Source organism: Pecten maximus, chromosome 9 (genome assembly GCF_902652985.1).
Source record: "Pecten maximus chromosome 9, xPecMax1.1, whole genome shotgun sequence".
NCBI classification, from domain to species: Eukaryota; Metazoa; Mollusca; class Bivalvia; order Pectinida; family Pectinidae; genus Pecten; species Pecten maximus.
The window spans coordinates 38930619-38955191 of NC_047023.1; the positions used below are offsets into that span (position 1 = coordinate 38930619).

Below are 24573 nucleotides of genomic sequence, written 5' to 3' on the forward strand. Positions count from 1 at the left end.
ATACTTGGTTGGCTTTATTTTCTCCAATCATTCACAGATTTGTCTCCTATTTTACTTGTTTGAGATATTTCTGTCAAATCCTAGGGCATGACGGATCACATGTTATCTTAAGAAAACAATGGCTTCACGACAATTCAGTCACATCATGTCAACTTTGTACTGCATTGAAATATTTTTTTTCAATATTAGAACAACATGACCCCTTCGTAAATAGCCTGATGAAAGAAAAGTAATCATCCCCAACCTTGGGAACATGACATAGAAATCCTTTGGGATGATAATCCTGATGGTCCTACCCCATAGAGCCTTGGGTAAGATAACCTTGAATAATATCATTGGATATTTCTCTATCACTTCCTCAAAGAAGGAGGAAGATTCTGTTTATCATGATTTATAGTTGTGGTTTTCTCTAAGTGGTATTTTGAAATGATAAACATTTATCGGGCCATATAGTGCTACCCAATGTCTGTTCCACCATGTCCAGGCCATATAATGCTACCAAATGTCTGTCCCGCCATGTACCGGCCATATAGTGCTACCCAATGTCTGTCCCGCCATGTCCAGGCCATATAGTGCTACCCAATGTCGGTCCCGCCATGTCCCTGGCCATATAGTGCTACCCAATGTTGGTCCCCCCATGTCCCGGGCCATATAGTGCTACCCAATGTTGGTCCCGCCATGTCCAGGCCATATAATGCTACCAAATGTCTGTCCCGCCATGTACCGGCCATATAGTGCTACCCAATGTCTGTCCCGCCATGTTCAGGCCATATAGTGCTACCCAATGTCTGTTCCACCTTGTCCCGGGCCATATAGTGCTACCCAATGTCGGTCCCGCCATGTACCGGCCATATAGTGCTACCCAATGTCGGTCCCGCCATGTCCCGGGCCATATAGTGCTACCCAATGTCGGTCCCGCCATGTCCCGGGCCATATAGTGCTACCCAATGTCGGTCCCGCCATGTCTCTTTTAAAGAAAGCTTTGTAACTGTTACTTTATTTTTTTATATAACAAATTATTTTCCTTGCTTCTTTCTTCTCTTTTTTTAATGTTTGGTAAGGACTGTTAATGAAGTGCTGCAAGCTCACACTGGAGTTCTATAAATACCTTCTGATAATAGTTTCTACATCTAGAATCTCTTACACAACTGTTCTGATCACAGGCAACACAATTACATAAAACAGAGAAGGTGGAGAGGAGACTGTTAATGGAGTTACACTAAACTCTCCCACTAGGAGTTCGAGTATAGCTCTTAGCACTTTGAACAATGAAAATTCATATTTCATTGTGGATACAAAAATAATTTTCTATATGAGGATTCAAGAAACAAATGTACCATTTATCTTCCTGTACTATCCCCATGCCTGTTTTCTTTATTCATTGTGATGTTTTATGGAAAAGAAGAGCAAAGAATATTATCAAACGGTTGATTATAATTTCTCACTGTAATTTGCTGCTCATTTGAGGAGAATTGCTCCCTGACACTGGCTAGGCCTTTGATCTGGCTGACTGGGGGAGCTATTGGTACTTATAACCAATTACCTGATCAGGTTTATTACACCATTAATTGAAAGAGTCTGGTGTCTGGGTTGGAACAGCCCCCTTGTCAATCACCCTCACCTCAGACAACTGCTAACACTTCAGCTAATGTTCGTTTATGTAATGTGCAGCAAATTTTCCTTCTTTCCAACATTACACAATCTTCAGCTCCAATTATTGTTTTTTCTCTCATCATACACAGTCTCAAGCTCTTTGAGTTGGCTCCATCAAAATGTTTTTAAACTGTTGACTCTGACACTTGGATAAATTTGCACCAGGAGTTATGTCCCCTTATACATGGATGCTGAAACTGAGAGAATGCGTTTTGTCAGTTCTGTGTAAACACCTCTGGTTATCTGTGACAAACAGGTGTGGCACTCTTGATATGTGGGCAGTTAGTTAAAAATAGAAAGGATTTATATAAGTAGAAGGTTAACTATTTCATGGGGATAAGATTATATAATGACGAGATCATTTATAGTCTCTACATAATGCTGTTGATTGGAACAGGTGGGCTATATCAATGAGACAAAAGTTTCACTTCCCTGGAATTTGAAGATATTTTCTTAATCTCCAAAGTTTTAGGACAAACAGTTTTATTTCCATCAAGTTAAAAATGAATTTGAAAAAATCTCAGATTTTCAAAACCAACATATAGACAATATATCTCAAACCAACATAAAGACATATATATGTAGTCAATTTATCTCAAACCAACATAAAGACATATATCTTAAACCAACATAAAGACATTTATCTTAAACCAACATAAAGACATATATCTCAAACCAACATAAAGACATATATCTTAAACCAACATGAAGATATTTATCTTAAACCAACATAAAGACATATATCTCAAACCAACATAAAGACATATATCTCAAACCAACATATAGACATTTATCTTAAACCAACATATAGACATTTGTCTCAAACCAACATGTAGACATTTATCCCAAACCAACATATAGACATTTATCTCAAACCAACATGTAGACATTTATCTTAAACCAACATGTAGATATTTATCTCAAACCAACATAAAGACATATATCTTAAACCAACATATAGACATTTATCTCACACCAGTATGTAGACAATTTATTTCAAACCAACATATAGACATTTATCTTAAACCAACATATAGACATTTATCTTAAACCAACATATAGACATTTATCTTAAACCAACATAAAGACATTTATCTTAAACCAACATAAAGACATATATCTTAAACCAACATAAAGACATTTATCTTAAACCAACATATAGACATTTATCTTAAACCAACATATAGACATGTATCTTAAACCAACATAAAGACATATATCTTAAACCAACATATAGACAATTTATCTCAAACCAACATGTAGACAATTTATCTCAAACCAACATGTAGACAATTTATTTCAAACCAACATATAGACATTTATCTCAAACCAACATGAAGATATTTATCTTAAACCAACATATAGACATTCATCTCAAACCAGTGTGTTGACAATTTATCTCAAACCAGTATGTTGCCACTTTATCAAGAAAATGTGTCTTGGTTTGGTAGGAACAGTCATTACAACCATTTATATGTACTTGTACCACAGCCATAGTAATCACCGGTGGGAATGTCTCATTATTTTACATAAAAACCTGACATTCTATGCATCGGTTTTGTTCCCTATTCTGGTATTATTATTATCATAGAGATGATCTTTGTACTTTACTGGAGATGTTCCACATATAAATAGTGTATTGGTAAAACTTGACGTGTATTTACATTCAGTAATGGGACTAGACCCCGGGAATTCCCTTTACTGCTCCACGGATTATACAGCATCTATTTAACTCAGACAATATTCAAGAGATAGGAGATTGGAAAAGGTTCCAAAATTGTTTATGTTGACAGTTAAAGATTGAGCAAGACCGTTGCCTTGGTTACCATACATATATGTATCCTAATGTTTCTGAGACATTTTTTTGTTTTTTTTAACCAATTAAAAAACAATATTGTTGCCCTTGAGTTATCAATGTTTAAGGATTTGGAGGAATGTTTGTTCTGTTCCCTAATGGCAATCTGTCTGTCCATTTCTCTGTAAAGAACATTTTACACCACAACCTTAATTGTATTTGGTAATCTTCACCGCTGAAGACGTGCCACTGTCACATCGAAAGAACTAATGAACAATCCATAACATGGGAAGGTGCAGGTATTTATAGAGCAATTCTCAAACTTGTGTTCGACAGTGTATTTGATATACTGTTCATCAGGACACAGCTCCTGGTAAAATTTGTTTCCTCTAATTGATACCTTGTTATATAATCCCTTTGTTTTTCTTGTCACACTGGTATTATACTGTAAACTTTTCTATTTTGGCCTCAATGTTTAGAGTATAGCAGAATTTAGACCCAAAAAACAAATTTACAAACCGAAAATTCTTGTCACAGAAGGCAGTTTAATTAAGCGTTTGTTTCAGCCCTTATTTCTAAAATATGGATACTTACAGTAGTTCATGGTAGAATGGCTAATGTAGCCAAACACCCACAACCAGTCAGCTCCTATATTGTAAAGGCCAATTTTTCCATTTTCTAACAACATTTCATTTAAAATCTTTAATTTTATCACAAAAACATATGTACTCCCAAATTTCACTGGTTCACATTTACTGCATAAAAGATCGAAGTATATTAAGGTTTACTGTATGCATAATGACGACAATTTGTAACCAGCACATGGCCCCGTTGACATCTGTAACCAGTACACAGCCCAGTTGATATGTATAACCAGTACACGGCCCTGTTGACATATGTAACCAGTACATGGCCCTGTTGACATGTGTAACCAGTACATGGCCCTGTTGACATGTATAACCAGTACATGGCCCTGTTGACATGTAACCAGTACATGGCCCTGTTGACATGTGTAACCGGTACATGGTGTTGACATATATAACCAGTACACGGCCCTGTTGACATGTGTAACCAGTACATGGTGTTGAAATGTATAACCAGTACATGGCCCTGTTGACATGTATAACAAGTACATGGCCCTGTTGACATGTGTAACCAGTACATGGCCCTGTTGACATGTATAACCAGTACATGGCCCTGTTGACATGTATAACCAGTACAAGGCCCTGTTGACATGTATAACAAGTACAAGGCCCTGTTGACATGTGTAACCAGTACATGGCCCTGTTGACATGTATAACCAGTACATGGCCCTGTTGACATGTATAACCAGTACATGGCCCTGTTGACATGTATAACCGGTACATCGCCCTGTTGACATGTGTAACCAGTACATGGCCCTGTTGACATGTATAACCAGTACATGGCCCTGTTGACATGTGTAACCAGTACATGGCCCTGTTGACATGTGTAACCAGTACATGGCCCTGTTGACATGTGTAACCAGTACATGGTGTTGACATGTATAACCAGTACATGGCCCTGTTGACATGTATAACCAGTACATGGCCCTGTTGACATGTATAACCGGTACATCGCCCTGTTGACATGTGTAACCAGTACATGGCCCTGTTGACATGTATAACCAGTACATGGCCCTGTTGACATGTGTAACCAGTACATGGCCCTGTTGACATATATAACCAGTACATGGCCCTGTTGACATGTGTAACCAGTACATGGTGTTGACATGTATAACCAGTACATGGCCCTGTTGACATGTATAACCAGTACATGGCCCTGTTGACATGTTTAATCAGTACATGGCCCTGTTGACATGTATAACCAGTACATGGTGTTGACATGTATAACCAGTACAAGGCCCTGTTGACATGTGTAACCAGTACATGGCCCTGTTGACATATATAACCAGTACATGGCCCTGTTGACATGTGTAACCAGTACATGGTGTTGAAATGTATAACCAGTACATGGCCCTGTTGACATGTATAACAAGTACATGGCCCTGTTGACATGTGTAACCAGTACATGGCCCTGTTGACATGTATAACCAGTACATGGCCCTGTTGACATGTATAACCAGTACAAGGCCCTGTTGACATGTGTAACCAGTACATGGCCCTGTTGACATGTATAACAAGTACAAGGCCCTGTTGACATGTGTAACCAGTACATGGCCCTGTTGACATGTATAACCAGTACATGGCCCTGTTGACATGTATAACCAGTACATGGCCCTGTTGACATGTATAACCGGTACATCGCCCTGTTGACATGTGTAACCAGTACATGGCCCTGTTGACATGTATAACCAGTACATAGCCTTGTTGACATGTGTAACCAGTACATGGCCCTGTTGACATGTGTAACCAGTACATGGCCCTGTTGACATGTGTAACCAGTACATGGTGTTGACATGTATAACCAGTACATGGCCCTGTTGACATGTATAACCAGTACATGGCCCTGTTGACATGTTTAATCAGTACATGGCCCTGTTGACATGTATAACCAGTACATGGTGTTGACATGTATAACCAGTACAAGGCCCTGTTGACATGTGTAACCAGTACATGGCCCTGTTGACATATATAACCAGTACATGGCCCTGTTGACATGTGTAACCAGTATATGGCCCTGTTGACATATATAACCAGTACACGGCCCTGTTGACATGTGTAACCAGTACATGGTGTTGACATGTATAACCAGTACATGGCCCTGTTGACATGTATAACCAGAACATGGCCCTGTTGACATGTGTAACCAGTACACGGCCCTGTTGACATGTGTAACCAGTACATGGTGTTGACATGTGTAACCAGTACATGGCCCTGTTGACATGTATAACCAGTACACGGCCCTGTTGACATGTGTACCCAGTACACGGCCCTGTTGACATGTGTAACCAGTACATGGTGTTGACATGTGTAACCAGTACATGGCCCTGTTGACATGTATAACCAGTACATGGCCCTGTTGACATGTGTAACCAGTACATGGTGTTGACATGTATAACCAGTACACGGCCCTGTTGACATGTGTAACCAGTACACGGCCCTGTTGACATGTTTAACCAGTACATGGCCCTGTTGACATATGTAACCAGTACATGGCCCTGTTGACATGTATAACCAGTACATGGCCCTGTTGACATATGTAACCAGTACATGGCCCTGTTGACATGTGTAACCGGTAAATGGCCCTGTTGACATATGTAACCAGTACATGGCCCTGTTGACATGTATAACCGGTAAATGGCCCTGTTGACATGTGTAACCGGTAAATGGTGTTGACATGTATAACCAGTACATGGCCCTGTTGACATGTGTAACCAGTACATGGCCCTGTTGACATATGTAACCAGTACATGGCCCTGTTGACATGTGTAACCGGTAAATGGCCCTGTTGACATGTGTAACCAGTACATGGTGTTGACATGTATAACCAGTACATGGCCCTGTTGACATGTATAACCAGTACATGGCCCTGTTGACATATGTAACCGGTAAATGGCCCTGTTGACATGTGTAACCAGTACACAGCCCTGTTGACATGTATAACCAGTACACGGCCCTGTTGACATGTTTAACCAGTACATGGCCCTGTTGACATGTGTAACCAGTACATGACCCTGTTGACATGTATAACCAGTACATGCTGTTGACATGTATAACAGTTCATGGCCCTGTTGACATGTGTAACCAGTACATGACCCTGTTGACATGTATAACCAGTACATGGCCCTGTTCACATGTATAACCAGTACATGGCCCTGTTGACATGTATAACCAGTACATGGTGTTGACAGGTTTAACCAGTACATGGCCCTGTTGACATGTTTAACCAGTACATGGCCCTGTTGACATGTGTAACCAGTACATGGCCCTGTTGACATATATAACCAGTACACAGCCCTGTTGACATGTGTAACCGGAACATGGCCCTGTTGACATATATAACCAGTACATGGCCCTGTTGACATGTGTAACCAGTACATGGTGTTGACATGTATAACCAGTACACAGCCCTGTTGACATGTGTAACCGGAACATGGCCCTGTTGACATATATAACCAGTACATGGCCCTGTTGACATGTGTAAACAGTACATGGCCCTGTTGACATGTGTAACCAGTACATGGTGTTGACATGTATAACCAGTACACAGCCCTGTTGACATGTATAACCAGTACACGGCCCTGTTGACATGTTTAACCAGTACATGGCCCTGTTGACATGTGTAACCAGTACATGACCCTGTTGACATGTATAACCAGTACATGGTGTTGACATGTATAACAGTTCATGGCCCTGTTGACATGTGTAACCAGTACATGACCCTGTTGACATGTATAACCAGTACATGGCCCTGTTCACATGTATAACCAGTACATGGCCCTGTTGACATGTATAACCAGTACATGGTGTTGACAGGTTTAACCAGTACATGGCCCTGTTGACATGTATAACCAGTACATGGCCCTATTGACATGTGTAACCAGTACATGGTGTTGACATGTATAACCAGTACATGGCCCTGTTGACATGTATAACCAGTACATGGCCCTGTTGACATGTGTAACCAGTACACGGCCCTGTTGACATGTGTAACCAGTACATGGTGTTGACATGTGTAACCAGTACATGGCCCTGTTGACATGTATAACCAGTACATGGCCCTGTTGACATGTGTAACCAGTACATGGTGTTGACATGTATAACCAGTACATGGCCCTGTTGACATATGTAACCAGTACATGGCCCTGTTGACATTTGTAACCGGTAAATGGCCCTGTTGACATGTGTAACCAGTACACAGCCCTGTTGACATGTATAACCAGTACATGGTGTTGACATGTATAACCAGTACACGGCCCTGTTGACATGTTTAACCAGTACACGGCCCTGTTGACATGTGTAACCAGTACATGGCCCTGTTGACATGTATAACCAGTACATGGCCCTGTTGACATGTATAACAAGTACATGGCCCTGTTGACATGTGTAACCAGTACATGGTGTTGACATGTATAACCAGTACATGGCCCTGTTGACATGTATAACAAGTACATGGCCCTGTTGACATGTGTAACCAGTACATGGCCCTGTTGACATGTATAACCAGTACATGGCCCTGTTGACATGTATAACCAGTACAAGGCCCTGTTGACATGTGTAACTAGTACATGGCCCTGTTGACATGTGTAACCAGTATATCGCCCTGTTGACATGTATAACCAGTACACAGCCCTGTTGACATGTTTAACCAGTACATGGTCCTGTTGACATGTATAACCAGTACATGGCCCTGTTGACATATATAACCGGTACATGGCCCTGTTGACATGTATAACAAGTACATGGCCCTGTTGACATGTGTAACCAGTACATGGCCCTGTTGACATGTATAACCAGTACATGGCCCTGTTGACATGTATAACCAGTACAAGGCCCTGTTGACATGTGTAACCAGTACATGGCCCTGTTGACATGTGTAACCAGTATATCGCCCTGTTGACATGTTTAACCAGTACATGGCCCTGTTGACATGTGTAACCAGTACATGGCCCTGTTGACATATATAACCAGTACACAGCCCTGTTGACATGTGTAACCGGAACATGGCCCTGTTGACATATATAACCAGTACATGGCCCTGTTGACATGTGTAACCAGTACATGGTGTTGACATGTATAACCAGTACACAGCCCTGTTGACATGTGTAACCGGAACATGGCCCTGTTGACATATATAACCAGTACATGGCCCTGTTGACATGTGTAAACAGTACATGGCCCTGTTGACATGTGTAACCAGTACATGGTGTTGACATGTATAACCAGTACATGACCCTGTTGACATGTGTAACCAGTACATGGTGTTGACATGTATAACCAGTACATGGCCCTGTTGACATATATAACCAGTACATGGCCCTGTTGACATGTTTAACCAGTACACGGCCCTGTTGACATGTGTAACCAGTACATGGCCCTGTTGACATGTATAACCAGTACACAGCCCTGTTGACATGTTTAACCAGTACATCGCCCTGTTGACATATATAACCAGTACACGGCCCTGTTGACATGTATAACCAGTACATGACCCTGTTGACATGTATAACCAGTACATGGCCCTGTTGACATATATAACCGGTACATGGCCCTGTTGACATGTATAACCAGTACATGGCCCTGTTGACATGTATAACCAGTACATGGTGTTGACATATATAACCAGTACAAGGCCCTGTTGACATGTGTAACCAGTACATCGCCCTGTTGACATATATAACCAGTACATGGCCCTGTTGACATGTGTAACCAGTACATGGCCCTGTTGACATGTATAACCAGTACATGGCCCTGTTGACATGTGTAACCAGTACATGGCCCTGTTGACATGTATAACCAGTACATGGCCCTGTTGACATGTGTAACCGGTACATGGTGTTGACATGTATAACCAGTACACGGCCCTGTTGACATCTGTAACCAGTACATGGCCCTGTTGACATGCATAACCAGTACATGGCCCTGTTGACATGTGTAAACAGTACACGGCCCTGTTGACATGTGTAAACAGTACATGGCCCTGTTGACATGTGTAACCAGTACATGGTGTTGACATGTATAACCAGTACATGACCCTGTTGACATGTGTAACCAGTACATGGCCCTGTTGACATGTATAACCAGTACATGGCCCTGTTGACATGTGTAACCGGTACATGGTGTTGACATGTATAACCAGTACACGGCCCTGTTGACATCTGTAACCAGTACATGGCCCTGTTGACATGCATAACCAGTACATGGCCCTGTTGACATGTGTAAACAGTACACAGCCCTGTTGACATGTGTAAACAGTACATGGCCCTGTTGACATGTGTAACCAGTACATGGTGTTGACATGTATAACCAGTACATGACCCTGTTGACATGTGTAACCAGTACATGGTGTTGACATGTATAACCAGTACATCGCCCTGTTGACATATGTAACCAGTACATGGCCCTGTTGACATGTGTAACCAGTACATGGCCCTGTTGACATGTGTAACCAGTACATCGCCCTGTTGACATTTCTTTGACCCAATTTCTATTTGTTCTTACAGGCCGATGAAGAAAGCAGACGGAACCAGTTGATGAGGGACATGGCACAGTTACGACTACAGGTTTGTGTTATTAAAGCTCTGCCTTAATTTCTGATTGGTCACTGAGGTTTCCTCTTTGATCTGATTGGTCCTTTGACTGTTATCTGACCATTGAGTGACTGGTATGACTGATTCATGCGACAATTGTGTGGCTTTTTGTATTAGTTGTTGTGTGACATTGTGTATTAGTTGTTGTGTAATATTGTGTATCAGTTGTTGTGTGACATTTGTGTAACACAGTGTTTAAATTTTTTTAACCTGACAATTTTTGTGACATCATGTGACTATTTCATCAGTTGATTGTTGCATGACATTATTTGACTATTTCATGTTTCTTTCGTCCTGTAATGTAGTATTACCTTTTCTATGCCAGGCTGAAGTCAGTCAGCTGGAAGGATCACTGGATATGCCTGACCACTCCAGCTTCCCGCCATACCTCATTCCAGACCCTCAGTGTCTCTGTGACTGCCTCAATATGGTCAAACAGCTCTTACAGTCCGGCAAAGGCATCCTTGTCATCCCAACGTCTGGTAAGGAGCTGTCATATTCTGTGGATACATTGCTGTGATCTGAAGATAATTTAAAGGTTTTAATTACCTATAAGAATCTTATTCTTACATATATATTAAAAAAAGCAGTTTTTTTTGAAAAATGCTTGAGAAATTTGTGTCCTGAAAATACTTATTCCTCCAAAAACCTATTAGCAGTGATTTTATTCCTTTGAATTCTTTGAAATTTTTAATCATAATGAATGAGTCATGATCAATTTGATTATCCTGATTTAAGAGAGTATTTATCAAAAAGGCATGAAATTTATTAACAACTGTGCCATATTTGTAGTGATAGATACGCTTGATGTTCTGAAGAAGGAGTCGGGGCGGGCAAGGGAGGCAATTCGCTGGCTGGAGGCAGAATTCCGTAAAGGAAACAGGTCTGTTTGTTATAGATAAAACAAAACATCTTATCTGTAAATTAAACATGTTTACATTATTTTTGCACAACAAATCATAAATATGTGAATTTTAGCAACTGTTGTGTTTTCGTTTCACCCGCAATGAAAAGTCAAAAAGTGCTATGGTGTTACTATGGTTAAATGTATGTATTTGAAAGTATACCAATAGATATCCTTTAGTTAAACCTTTGATAGTCTTTTAGTTATACCATTTAGTATTTATCTTTGAGTAGGATCATCCATCATCTGTCTTTGAGATAAACCATTAAATGCTTGAATTATCCTCTGAAGATATTAAAGATTATTTTGTAACTGGAATTGAAATATATTATTTGTTTGTATGCAGGATATAAATGAAATTTTAATTCACATTGGTAAATTGTATTACGCTTTAAAATTTTGACAATTTCAGGTTCGCCTGAGGATGCATGACTGTTTTAATGTGATTGAAATGATTTGTACATATAGAATAGCCATACATATTGGAAGAATTTTTATTTTGTAAAAGTCTGTAAATTTAAATGCATTGCATCTCGGTTCTCGCATTTTGTTGATTTGTACTTGCTGAAGTTGCTGCGGTATGGAAAGACTTCAAATATCTCACAAACAAATTGCTTTGATGTTTCACTTTCTCTGTATTTATAGGTACATTCGAGCACAGAAGAGCAACGAAAAACTCCAAGATAGCGCGCCTAAACTCCTAAAGAAGGACAAGGCAATGTGGTAGGTTTGCTTGGAACTCATTTCAAATCTTTTATGTTCTATTACCGGCCTCGATAATGCATCGTCTGTAATCTTCTCCATTTCAGCTGCAGAAACGGTGCCATTATCTACGAAAGCTGCATCAGTTACACTGTATAAAAACTCCTGTGTTTTTAATTACATCCTAAAACTTATCAGCGAATATCAATCCTAACTTAATGCTGGGGACCAGTAAAGCCTAATTTGTTATCAGGTCTTTTAATAATTTACTGAATCATTCTAAAACAATTTTATAGGTGATTTATCACATGATTCGAGCAGCATACTTTTTACAAGTCCTGCCTTGCTGGGGTTCTCACTAGTTGTAAAGTGATTGTACCTTCTGCTGATTAAGCCATAGAATGCTATACAAATTGGTTTGGTATTTTTTGGGGCCCTCTATGTAGCTGACATTATCTAATAGCTATGATAGGGTACAGATGCTTCCACAGAGCATTTTTTATTGAATGCCCACAGAATTTCTTTGCCTACCCTATATACTGGTAAACCAACACCCACATGTAGCATATTATACCTCACTACTATAATGGATCCTGCAGCTGATAAAGCCTGCAGTGTGTGAGGCTTGTAAGTCAAATAGAGAGATAGATTACATATTATAAACCCATGCAGTGTGCTGGGGGAGTGATCAATTCTGGAACATGTACAGTACTGCTAACAACAGACTGCAATTGTTTGTAGATGCTTGTAGAGTGAAGGGTGGGACATCTGTACTGGATATAGGCAGACATATCTCATGTATCTTAGTTTATCTAGTACTGAGGCAGACATGTCTGATGTGTCTTAGACTGTCTAGTGACATAGTCAGACATGTCTGATGTGTCTTAGACTGTCTAGTGTCCTAGACTGACATGTCTGATGTTTCTTAGACTGTCTAGTGACTGAGGCAGACATGTCTGATGTTTCTTAGACTAACTAGTGTCCTAGGCAGACATGTCTGATGTGTCTTAGACTGTCTAGTGTCCTAGGCAGACATGTCTGATGTGTCTTAGACTGTCTAGTGTCCTAGGTAGACATGTCTGATGTGTCTTAGACTGTCTCATGACTGAGGCAGACATGTCCTTATCTGAGACTGTTTGTTGACCTAGGCAGACATGTCTGATGTGGCTTAGACTGTCTAGTGTCCTAGGTAGACATGTCTGATGTGTCTTAGACTGTCTCATGACTGAGGCAGACATGTCTGATGGGTCTTAGACATTCCGGTGACCTAGGCAGACATGTCTTAGACTGTCTAATGACTGAGGCAGACATGTCTGTATCTGAGACTATCTGGTGACTAAGACAGACATGTCTGATATGTCTTAGACTATCTAGTGACTGAGGCAGACATGTCGAATTTGTCTCAGACTGTCTAGTGTTCAAGGCAGACATGTCTGATATGTCTTAAACTGTCTAGTGTCTGAGACAGACATGTCTGATGTGTCTTAGACTATTTAGTGACTGAGACAGACATGTCTGTGTTTTGGATCAAATCGCACCAGAGTATCCTAACATCAAATTCTACTCCAACTAGATATTGAGGTCAAGGTCATTGGTCAAGTTCAAAGGGTCAAAGGTACTTTTGACCACTGTTCAATTGAAATTTGTGTGTAAGATATCTCATGAACCCCACGACAGATTTATGGATAAAATAAATGATAATGATATCAATACGACAGCATCACATCAACTTGTACACCTAATTAGATTTTGAGAGATTAAATAGTATAAGGTGACACATCACCACAAAAAAGTTACAGGTAATTACATACACCATTTACTGGTCAGGAGATCAGGGATATATCTATATGAGCCTTTGCTTTATTCCAGCAGATATGTTGAATTTTTTCTCTATTTTCAGCTGAAAAGAAAAAAAAAAGACACAAAAGAAATTACTAACATAATTTTCTAATCAGCTTTTCTTTTCTTTCTGATTTACTTAGAACTATGCCAGACATTTTCTGCTGTGAAAAAGGCATTAATAAACAATAAAAAGTTGACTAGGCCGGTATACCCTTCTCCAAATACGTGGTAGTGTCTATTTAAGTGTTGTGTAATGTTCTCACAAAGGTCAAGAAAGGTCACAGCCTTTGTAATGGATTGTCTGCTTGTACTGGTCTACTGCAACTAAAATGGACAGACATGAAATCATGCATTTCAATTAGTTTTCCTATTTGTATGTCGCTATGTAGGTCTAGGGTAATGGAGGGTGTGAAAGGTCATCTTTTTCGAGGTTTAATGGACGCCATTTTGGTCAATATCCCAGGTAAAATGGTCTGGTCGATTGTGCACCGAAATGTCAAGTTAGCAGATAGATTGTTTTTTACAAAAAACAGCAAAGTACAGATTTGTAAAAGTATTTAATTTCATTTACCCGTAAACCTTAGACATTTGAAAGTGTTTATTTTGTGCTGTTTCCCATATTTAGTAATCAAGGTGAGGCTGCCATGGTTTTGTTTGAGCCCTTCCACATCTCCACTTTATCAGGGAGTCGAGAGTTACCCATCAGTTTAGTGCCATGATACGACCTTGATGGTTTTGATTTCAAGAAGAAAATTCCCAATAGTATTTTGAAAAGCCCACCATCATATAATAATATTGACCTTGACCCAATATCCCTGAGATATTATGGTCCTTTGTAGTTACATACTAATCTCCTCTGTTTAAGAGGATATAACACATACCGGTATACTGGCCATTGGATTTCTTCTTAAAGCCAATGAGCAAACACTGTTGATCTGGACACATACCCATTCCATAAATCTTCTATTTGAATTATCATTATTAACAAATATCAACAAACAATTTGTTTTCAGGTGTCTGTTTGAAATCTTGAACTGTGCCCGCTATCTGGCCCTGCAGGGAGGTGATTTGAATGGTGGAAATATGGTGGCAGTTCTAACTTCGAAGGAGACAGACAGAATCAGTTTACCACCTGTTGTGAAGAAGATGTTGACAGCACAGGAAGGTAAGTGTTGAAATGTATATCATTAGTACATTTTAGAAATATTCTGAATTGAAATGCAGACTTCTACGTTTAGTACATGTTCATTGTTTCTAGATCATGAATGTTACATAGAATTTAGTCATTAGCGCACCGGTTACGAGTAACCGAGAGCTAATGCTGTCACCCCCGCGTCGGCGTCGGCGTCCCACCCGTATACACCTGTCAGCCTTCTAATTTGGTTTATACATTCATAAGAGGTCCAGGAGTGATGTTATGGTAAAATCATGCAGAAAAAAATTGTGATTTTTTTTGGCATTTTAACAATTAGTGGACTTACTTTTTTTGGCACAAAAATCCACTTTAAAGATTTAGGGGGTTAGTTTTGGAAAGCTTGTAAGTCCATACCCTTCTTATTTGGTTTATACATCCATAAGAGGTCTAGGAGAGATATTATGTGACATACAATTTCAAAATGACATGCTTATACATACATAAAAAAATGAATACATAGTGTGATTGCTACCGCCGGTGAGCTTTCACAGTCATTGATTGCACTTGTTTTTGCCTTGCCATGGAATAGAAGCAAGACTTTAGATAAAGTGTGTCTTGTCTGTCAGCATATGTTGTCTTTGGTGTTTACAATGTTAGGACGTTTATCATATCTTCTTGGGAGATATATAAGTACTCCAGTAACAATTAGATTATTGCTTTAGCAGCCTACCTACCTGCATTACTGGTAGCTGAAAAAGGTCCTTAGTAAGATTTAATAAAGCTACAAAATGGTAAAATGATTTATTTTCTCTGAAGCAAATTGTGCGACCACATTCAAATGTAGGATGTATAGGAGAATTCACAGTGGTTTTAAATGCGTGTTTTTAAATTTAAGATTGAAACAATAAACAAGTGTTAGCTGTAAAAATCACTATTTTACATAATTTTTATTTCTATCATCTGGTGACACGAAATTGAAAAACATACAGAATACATACTTTTCATCAACGAAATATTGAGTGTTTTTGCAGTAAAATTATGAATTATTTTAAATAAATAAATGAATAATAACATAATGATGATGACAAGACCTCCAATAAAAATATATCTTTGGAAATGGCAGTACTAAAATTGAATCACATACCCAACAATATCTAGAGCTATGGCCCATTGTGCATATTGTTGTCTAGGGCATTTGCCAAACTTTGCCTGTACTCTTGGGATGGTGAACTGTTGCATACTGAAACTTGGTCATGTACCCATCTCTCTACAGTTAGAGACCATTTGTAGACTTTTGATGTCAATAGAATTTGATCCGAGATGCAAAACTATTTGAAGCTGTGGTGCAGCATCCGTCGTCCGGCCATCCATTGTCAACTTTTTCCTTTAAACAACTTCTTCCCAAAATCCAAGAGGCCTAGAGACCGGATATTTGTCATTTGTCATGCTGGGATGAAGGGCTACCAAGTTTGTTCAAATGAATTACCTTGACCCTCATTCAAGGTCGAATTGGTCAAATATGCTGAAATCTTTAAACAACTCCTTCTTAATAACCAAGAGGCCAACGGACTTGATATTGGACCTGTAGCATGCTGGGTGGAAAGGATACCAGGTTTTTTCAAATGAATGACCTTGACCTTCATTCAAGGTCACATGGGTCAAATAGACTAGAATCTTCAAATGGCTTCTTCTCAATAACCAAAAGGAACTTGATATTTAGGCCTGTAGCAAACATGGGTGAAGGGCTGCCAAGTTTGTTTCAAAAGAAAGACCTTGACCTACATTCAAGGTCACAGGGGTCAAATATGCTAAAATCTTTAAACAGCTCCTTCTTAATAACCAAGAGACCTAGGGACTTGATATTTGGTTTGTAGCATGCTGGTGTGAATTACCTTGGCCTACATTTAAGGTCACAGAGTTCAAAAAGACTGAAATCTTTAAACAGCTTCTTCTCAATAACCAAGAGGCCCTGGGACGTGATATTTGGTATGTAGCATGTTGTGGTGAAGGGCTACCAAGTTTACTTATTTGAATGACTTTGAGTTACATTCAAGGTCACCGGAGTCGAATAGGCTGGAATGTTTAAACAAATTCTTTTCAATAACCAATAGTCCCAGGGAGTTGATATTGGGTCTGTAGCATGCAAGGATGAAGGGCTACCAAGTTTGTTCAACTGAATGACCTTGGCCTGCATTCAGTGTCACATGGGTCAAATAGGCTGAAACATTTAAGCAGCTTCTTCTATAACCTTTGACATGGCAGCCATGGCAACAATTTTGTAACATGATTGCAGGCTATGGGTTTCCTGAACAACTTCTTCTCAAGTTCCACCAGTGGCATTCAACTCAAACTTAGCTACAATGATCTAGAGATGGTCCTGACTAAGTGTTGTCATTTTTCTAATCTGTCCAAAATCCAAGATGGCCAACAGTACCACTATAGTTGCTAATGAGTATGTATACTACAATAGAATGAGGGTCTTTAGAGTCTGATGAATGTTAAGGTCCATGGGCTTCTTGTTTTATCAAATGACACTTTTTTACAAATATTATTCCTTGCAGGAGTGAGTATGACCAGCATATCTTCCTTTCTGAGTAAATGGAAAGATGTCCCTAAAAGTAAAGGCTGAAGTCAGTCCCCATGAACCGCAAAACGCTCTGGAAACAATTCCACAATACCTGGTGGTAACCGCAGAAGGCAACAAGGGCAGATAACCCTCGAAGGGAAAATCAGCTGAAATACAAATACGCAGTGGTACATGTACCCATGGTTTAACCAATCATCTTTCTCCCCAATGGGGATGGGACAACTGTTTGCTTTACAAGGTCAATAACCCAGATTTGATCAGAATCACGTTGATGTTTTGAAGACAAAATGAAATTCTAGTAGACATTAGTATGACCTGTAAGCACATCAATAACCCAGATGAGATCAGAATTGATATATAAATGTATACCTTGAGTGTGGTCAGACAAGGTTTACTTCACACCACACCCCTTCTGTTAATCTGTGATACATCAGTAACTAAGATTTAGGGATGTATGCTATATGCATTTGTATTACATAATATATATGCAATTTAACATTTTTTATTCCCAAGCAGTGTGACAATTATTAGTGATTCCAAAATATATATTATATGCTCCTTATTAACAAAATATGTGTTGAGTTATTTTGAAATTATGTTTTAAGACACATGTATTGTCAACGAATCATTTTTGAAGGCAAAGAAGTGATTTTCAGCTTATAGAAACAATTCGTTTTGGTAGGCTGTTTACACAATCTTTATAATATTATAGAGAAATTTATCATTTTCATTTTCTCCATATCATTTTTATTTTCTCCATAACTTAAACAGACAAAAGCTGTTAAAGAGAATTTAAAGAATAATAGATCAGTAAAGAGTTAGAAGTGTTTGTAAATGTAGAGATGCTGTGGAAAATATATAAGAATTTACAATAAAAATTTTAAAGGTTTTGACTTTTGTTTTTTCATGAATTAATTTATCAATGGTATACTATTAGAAGAAAAGTTCATGTTGTAATAGAGAAATCCCAAACCTTAGAATGAGATTTTTGAGACTCGGCACTAAAACTCTGTAGAAATCTGTAGTTATACAACTTTCAGAAATAATTTGTAATTTACCTGTATTATGGCAATGTGATAATATTAGCCAAATTGGCATAAGACAAAATTTAGCCAATGTTTTTGTTTTTAAAGTCCCATCTGTTAAAATTTCAAGCCTGTGTCAGTGTTAGATGAAAGTTCCCCATTTTCAGTATTTGTGAGATTTTCCTCAATAAATTGGGATAATTCTAATAGAGTTGAATGAATTTTCTTGATATCCAAGAGCTAGTTGCTATAATGCTTAGTAGCAGCACAAAGTAAGTGATTTAGTTGTGTGAGTCATTTAATTACACAGTTACACAGTGCATCACAGAATATTCTGAATATATCATAAATCAAAGAGTCTTGACATCATCATTTTGGTGTTAACAAACTACACTCAGGAATGTTGACTGTATTTTCATTCATAAAACCAAAATTAAATTGTACCCTCCTGACATAGTAGGCACACAGGGACTTCAGTGTACAACCACAGGGACTTGTGTTTAGATTACAGCGACTTTTGTGTAAAACCACAGGGACCTGTGTTTAGATTACAGCAACTTTTGTGTAAAACTACAGGGACTTGTGTTTAGATTACAGCGACTTTTGTGTAAAACCACAGGGACTTGTGTTTAGATTACAGCGACTTTTGTGTAAAACCACAGGGACTTGTGTTGAAATTACAGCGACTTTTATGTAAAACCACTTGCTGTCAGTATCTACCACAAAACTCCATTTAGAGACTAGCTGTCTTTATCTACAGTAAAGCTCCATTTAGAGGCTAGCTGTTCTTATCTACAGTAAAACTCCATTTAGAGACTAGATGTTTTTACAGAAAAACTCCATTTAGAAACCAGATGTCTTTACAGTATAACTCCATTTAGAGACTAGCTGTCAATATCTACCACAAAACTCCATTTAGAGACTAGCTGTCTTCATCTACAGTAAAACTCCATTTAGAGACTTACTGTCTATATCTACAGTAAAACACCATTTAGAGACTAGCTGTTTTTATCTACAGTAAAACTCCATTTAGAGATTAGCTGTCTATATCTACAGTAAAACTCCATTTAGAGATTAGCTGTCTATATCTACAGTAAAACTCCATTTAGAGACTTACTGTCTATATCTACAGTAAAACTCCATTTAGAGATTAGCTGTCTATATCTACAGTAAAACTCCATTTAGAGATTAGCTGTCTATATCTACAGTAAAACTCCATTTAGAGACTTACTGTCTATATCTACAGTAAAACTCCATTTAGAGACTAGCTGTCTTTATCTACAGTAAAACTCCATTTAGAGATTAGCTGTCTATATCTACAGTAAAACTCCATTTAGAGACTTACTGTCTATATCTACAGTAAAACTCCATTTAGAGACTTACTGTCTATATCTACAATAAAATTCCATTTAGAGACTAGCTGTCTTTATCTACAGTAAAACTCCATTTAGAAATTAGCTGTTTTTATCTACAGTAAAACTCCATTTAGAGACTAACTGTCTATATCTACAGTAAAACACCATTTAGAGACTAACTGTCTATATCTACAGTAAAACTCCATTTAGAGACTTGCTGTCTTTATCTACAGTAAAACTCCATTTAGAGATTAGCTGTCTATATCTACAGTAAAACTCCATTTAGAGACTTACTGTCTATATCTACAGTAAAACTCCATTTAGAGACTTACTGTCTATATCTACAGTAAAACTCCATTGAGAGATTAGCTGTCTATATCTACAGTAAAACTCCATTTAGAGATTAGCTGTCTATATCTACAGTAAAACTCCATTTAGAGATTAGCTGTCTATATCTACAGTAAAACTCCATTTAGAGACTTACTGTCTATATCTACAGTAAAACTCCATTTAGAGACTAGCTGTCTTTATCTACAGTAAAACTCCATTTAGAGATTAGCTGTCTATATCTACAGTAAAACTCCATTTAGAGACTTACTGTCTATATCTACAGTAAAACTCCATTTAGAGATTAGCTATCTATATCTACAGTAAAACTCCATTTAGAGACTTGCTGTCTTTATCTACAGTAAAACTCCATTTAGAGACTAGCTGTCTATATCTACAGTAAAACTTCATTTAGAGATTAGCTGTCTATATCTACAGTAAAACTCCATTTAGAAATTAGCTGTTTTTATCTACAGTAAAACTTCATTTAGAGATTAGCTGTCTATATCTACAGTAAAACTCCATTTAGAGACTAGCTGTCTATATCTACAGTAAAACTCCATTTAGAGATTAGCTGTCTATATCTACAGTAAAACTCCATTTAGAGACTTACTGTCTATATCTACAGTAAAACTCCATTTAGAGACTTACTGTCTATATCTACAGTAAAACTCCATTGAGAGATTAGCTGTCTATATCTACAGTAAAACTCCATTTAGAGATTAGCTGTCTATATCTACAGTAAAACTCCATTTAGAGATTAGCTGTCTATATCTACAGTAAAACTCCATTTAGAGACTTACTGTCTATATCTACAGTAAAACTCCATTTAGAGACTAGCTGTCTTTATCTACAGTAAAACTCCATTTAGAGATTAGCTGTCTATATCTACAGTAAAACTCCATTTAGAGACTTACTGTCTATATCTACAGTAAAACTCCATTTAGAGATTAGCTATCTATATCTACAGTAAAACTCCATTTAGAGACTTGCTGTCTTTATCTACAGTAAAACTCCATTTAGAGACTAGCTGTCTATATCTACAGTAAAACTTCATTTAGAGATTAGCTGTCTATATCTACAGTAAAACTCCATTTAGAAATTAGCTGTTTTTATCTACAGTAAAACTTCATTTAGAGATTAGCTGTCTATATCTACAGTAAAACTCCATTTAGAGACTAGCTGTCTATATCTACAGTAAAACTTCATTTAGAGATTAGCTGTCTATATCTACAGTAAAACACCATTTAGAGACTAACTGTCTATATCTACAGTAAAACTCCATTTAGAGACTTGCTGTCTTTATCTACAGTAAAACTCCATTTAGAGATTAGCTGTCTATATCTACAGTAAAACTTCATTTAGAGACTAGCTGTCTATATCTACAGTAAAACTCCATTTAGAGTTTAGCTGTCTTTATCTACAGTAAAACTTCATTTAGAGACTAGCTGTCTATATCTACAGTAAAACTCCATTTAGAGACTTACTGTCTATATCTACAGTAAAACTTCATTTAGAGACTAGCTGTTTATATCTACAGTAAAACTTCATTTAGAGATTAGCTGTCTATATCTACAGTAAAACTCCATTTAGAGATTAGCTGTCTATATCTACAGTAAAACTCCATTTAGAGATTAGCTGTCTATATCTACAGTAAAACTTCATTTAGAGATTAGCTGTCTATATCTACAGTAAAACTCCATTTAGAGACTAGCTGTCTTTATCTACAGTAAAACTCCATTGCGAGATTAGCTGTCTTTATCTGCAGTAAAACTCCATTTAGAGACTTGCTGTCTATATCTACAGTAAAACTCCATTTAGAGATTAGCTGTCTATATCTACAGTAAAACTCCATTTAGAGACTAGCTGTCTATATCTACAGTAAAACTCCATTTAGAGACTTACTGTCTTTATCTACAGTAAAACTCCATTTAGAGACTTACTGTCTTTATCTACAGTAAAACTCCATTTAGAGACTATCTGTCTATACAGTAAAACTCCATTTGGAGACTAGCTGTCCATCTACCGTAAACTTCCATTAAGAGACTAGCTGTGTATTTCTACCACAAAACTCCATTTAGAGACTAGCTGTCTGTATCTACAGTAAAACTCCATTTAGAGACTAGCTGTCTGTATCTACAGTTATAATCGGGTATGCTTTGATAGGGCAGCTCACTTTGAACAATTCGAAAAAGATTGAATATAAATGAGTTGTAGTTAATTTTCGATCAAGATATTTCGTGTGGATGTACAAAACTGTGCATTACTACACCCGAGTCCTTGTACACCCAAACCATTTCTCGTTTTCAGCACTAAACTTTAAAGAGAATTGCAGTCTGTGTTTTTAAACACGCTTTACCATGCTTCACCGATCCCTTTAGATGTGAGAGGCCCAAAAGGTCGTACTCGAACCTCTGAATAAATTATGAAACTCTTGATTTAGTCGACTGAAATACTCGGGCGACAGCGGTGCAGATGGCGGAGGTGTGTGAAGGGGCGCGATGGTGCGCAAACAAGATGAGTGTCGCACAGGCTATTCTGAGACAAATTGGCGGGGACAAAGGATCTGGTGACCTATTCACTCCTTCGGTTATTGACTTATTGACATCTTGGATCTTCCATACGAACATAGCTGTTGTTGAGATTTATGCTAAATTGGTGTTGATTTTATTTGATACATGAACGCCTTTTGTGATCGCTATTCCTGGCGTTGATGACTTGTTAAACGTGGCGGATGTGACCGGCTAGCCATAATTGCCTTGTGATCTGTTCCATCAATCAACACTTTCGGATCCTATGCATGGACCAATCATAGAACGTTTCATTTGAAAATCAATAAATGGCTGTTTATTGATTTTCTAATGAGCGAGATTACATCGCTGTACAAAACGCGTGCTGCAGTAATCCTAAACAATGACAGTGGTACTGGTGCTCAGCCGTCTATCACAACTCTACAGACAAAGCACGTGCGATGTCTTGCATTGCAATGTCACAGATTGGACAAAGCACATATATTTCTTCAATTGGACCGTTTCCAAGTCCGAGACAAAAATACACAGTGTTGTACCGGACACTCGCACATTCGAAGACAATGTATTATGGATGTTTAAAGACAGTCCGTCTGAACTCCAATGCATTGCAATAATATATTAGTACCCTCCGAGAGCAATTTAACTGTTGTATAGGTCTTTGGTACCGATAGCCGTGGACTTTTCAGATATCTTGTAGACATTTATTGGATTCGAAAAGCCGGGATGAACCCTTACCACTGTTTTGATATTAATTAGGCTTTCCTAGCCTACCGTAAATGATTGCCTTCGACGCGTTTGTAGATCAATATTTAGACATCCCCGTCTCTGTCTTTTTATGATGAAAACAACTTACACAATCTTTTATACTTGACAGAGAACAAAGTCAATAAAAGCACTATACGTTTTGATAATAGGCACGCGTTTGCCGCAGGTTTGTCAGCGTTATGACATCCGGTACATTAAGAATCGCGTGTCACACGGTCTTCAATATGTCACGTGATACGGATGATCGCCCGTACCCGTACATCAAGTGTAGCATACGCCAATTCGTTCTCGCACGTGCACGACAGTTATTGGTCACGTGTGAATTTACGCGCGCCCAACATCTTTGACGTGTGTCGGATGACGAGGAACGACGTTCAAATATTACATTAGATACGTAACGCATGTTGGGCACGTGCTGGGAGGCAATTATCGGCGCGCTAAGGTAGCAGGCGCACAACGGTAGCGGGCGCTGCGGCTCATTTGATCAGTTTAGACGCTCAGGTAGAGCGCATACAATAGCCGTTCGATGGTTGAATACTGGTCGATTGATTTGTCTTTGTTATTTTAGTCAGAGGTCTAATTCACTAAACATGTTCAGATGTTACGAATCTTGTTTCCATTGGACATTTTAAAATCATAACCTCATTATCTAGCAGAGGAAACATGCTACTTGTGACAGCGATGAGGCACGCACGCGTTTAAATCCGGTAAAAATCAATAT

At 38.4% G+C, this 24573-nt stretch overlaps 1 protein-coding gene across 1 annotated transcript in view; it reads left to right on the forward strand.

Annotated features, from left to right (window-relative positions):
* The window catches only part of LOC117334313 (protein SMG5-like), a 70131-nt gene extending 51389 nt beyond the window's left edge, over positions 1-18742 (forward strand). The window contains 6 exon segments of the mRNA XM_033893840.1: positions 10593-10652; positions 11005-11161; positions 11472-11562; positions 12229-12306; positions 15141-15292; positions 17824-18742. Of these exon segments, the coding sequence (XP_033749731.1) occupies positions 10593-10652; positions 11005-11161; positions 11472-11562; positions 12229-12306; positions 15141-15292; positions 17824-17891 (606 nt within the window). The 3' untranslated portion in view covers positions 17892-18742.
* The last annotated feature ends 5831 nt before the right edge of the window (positions 18743-24573 follow it).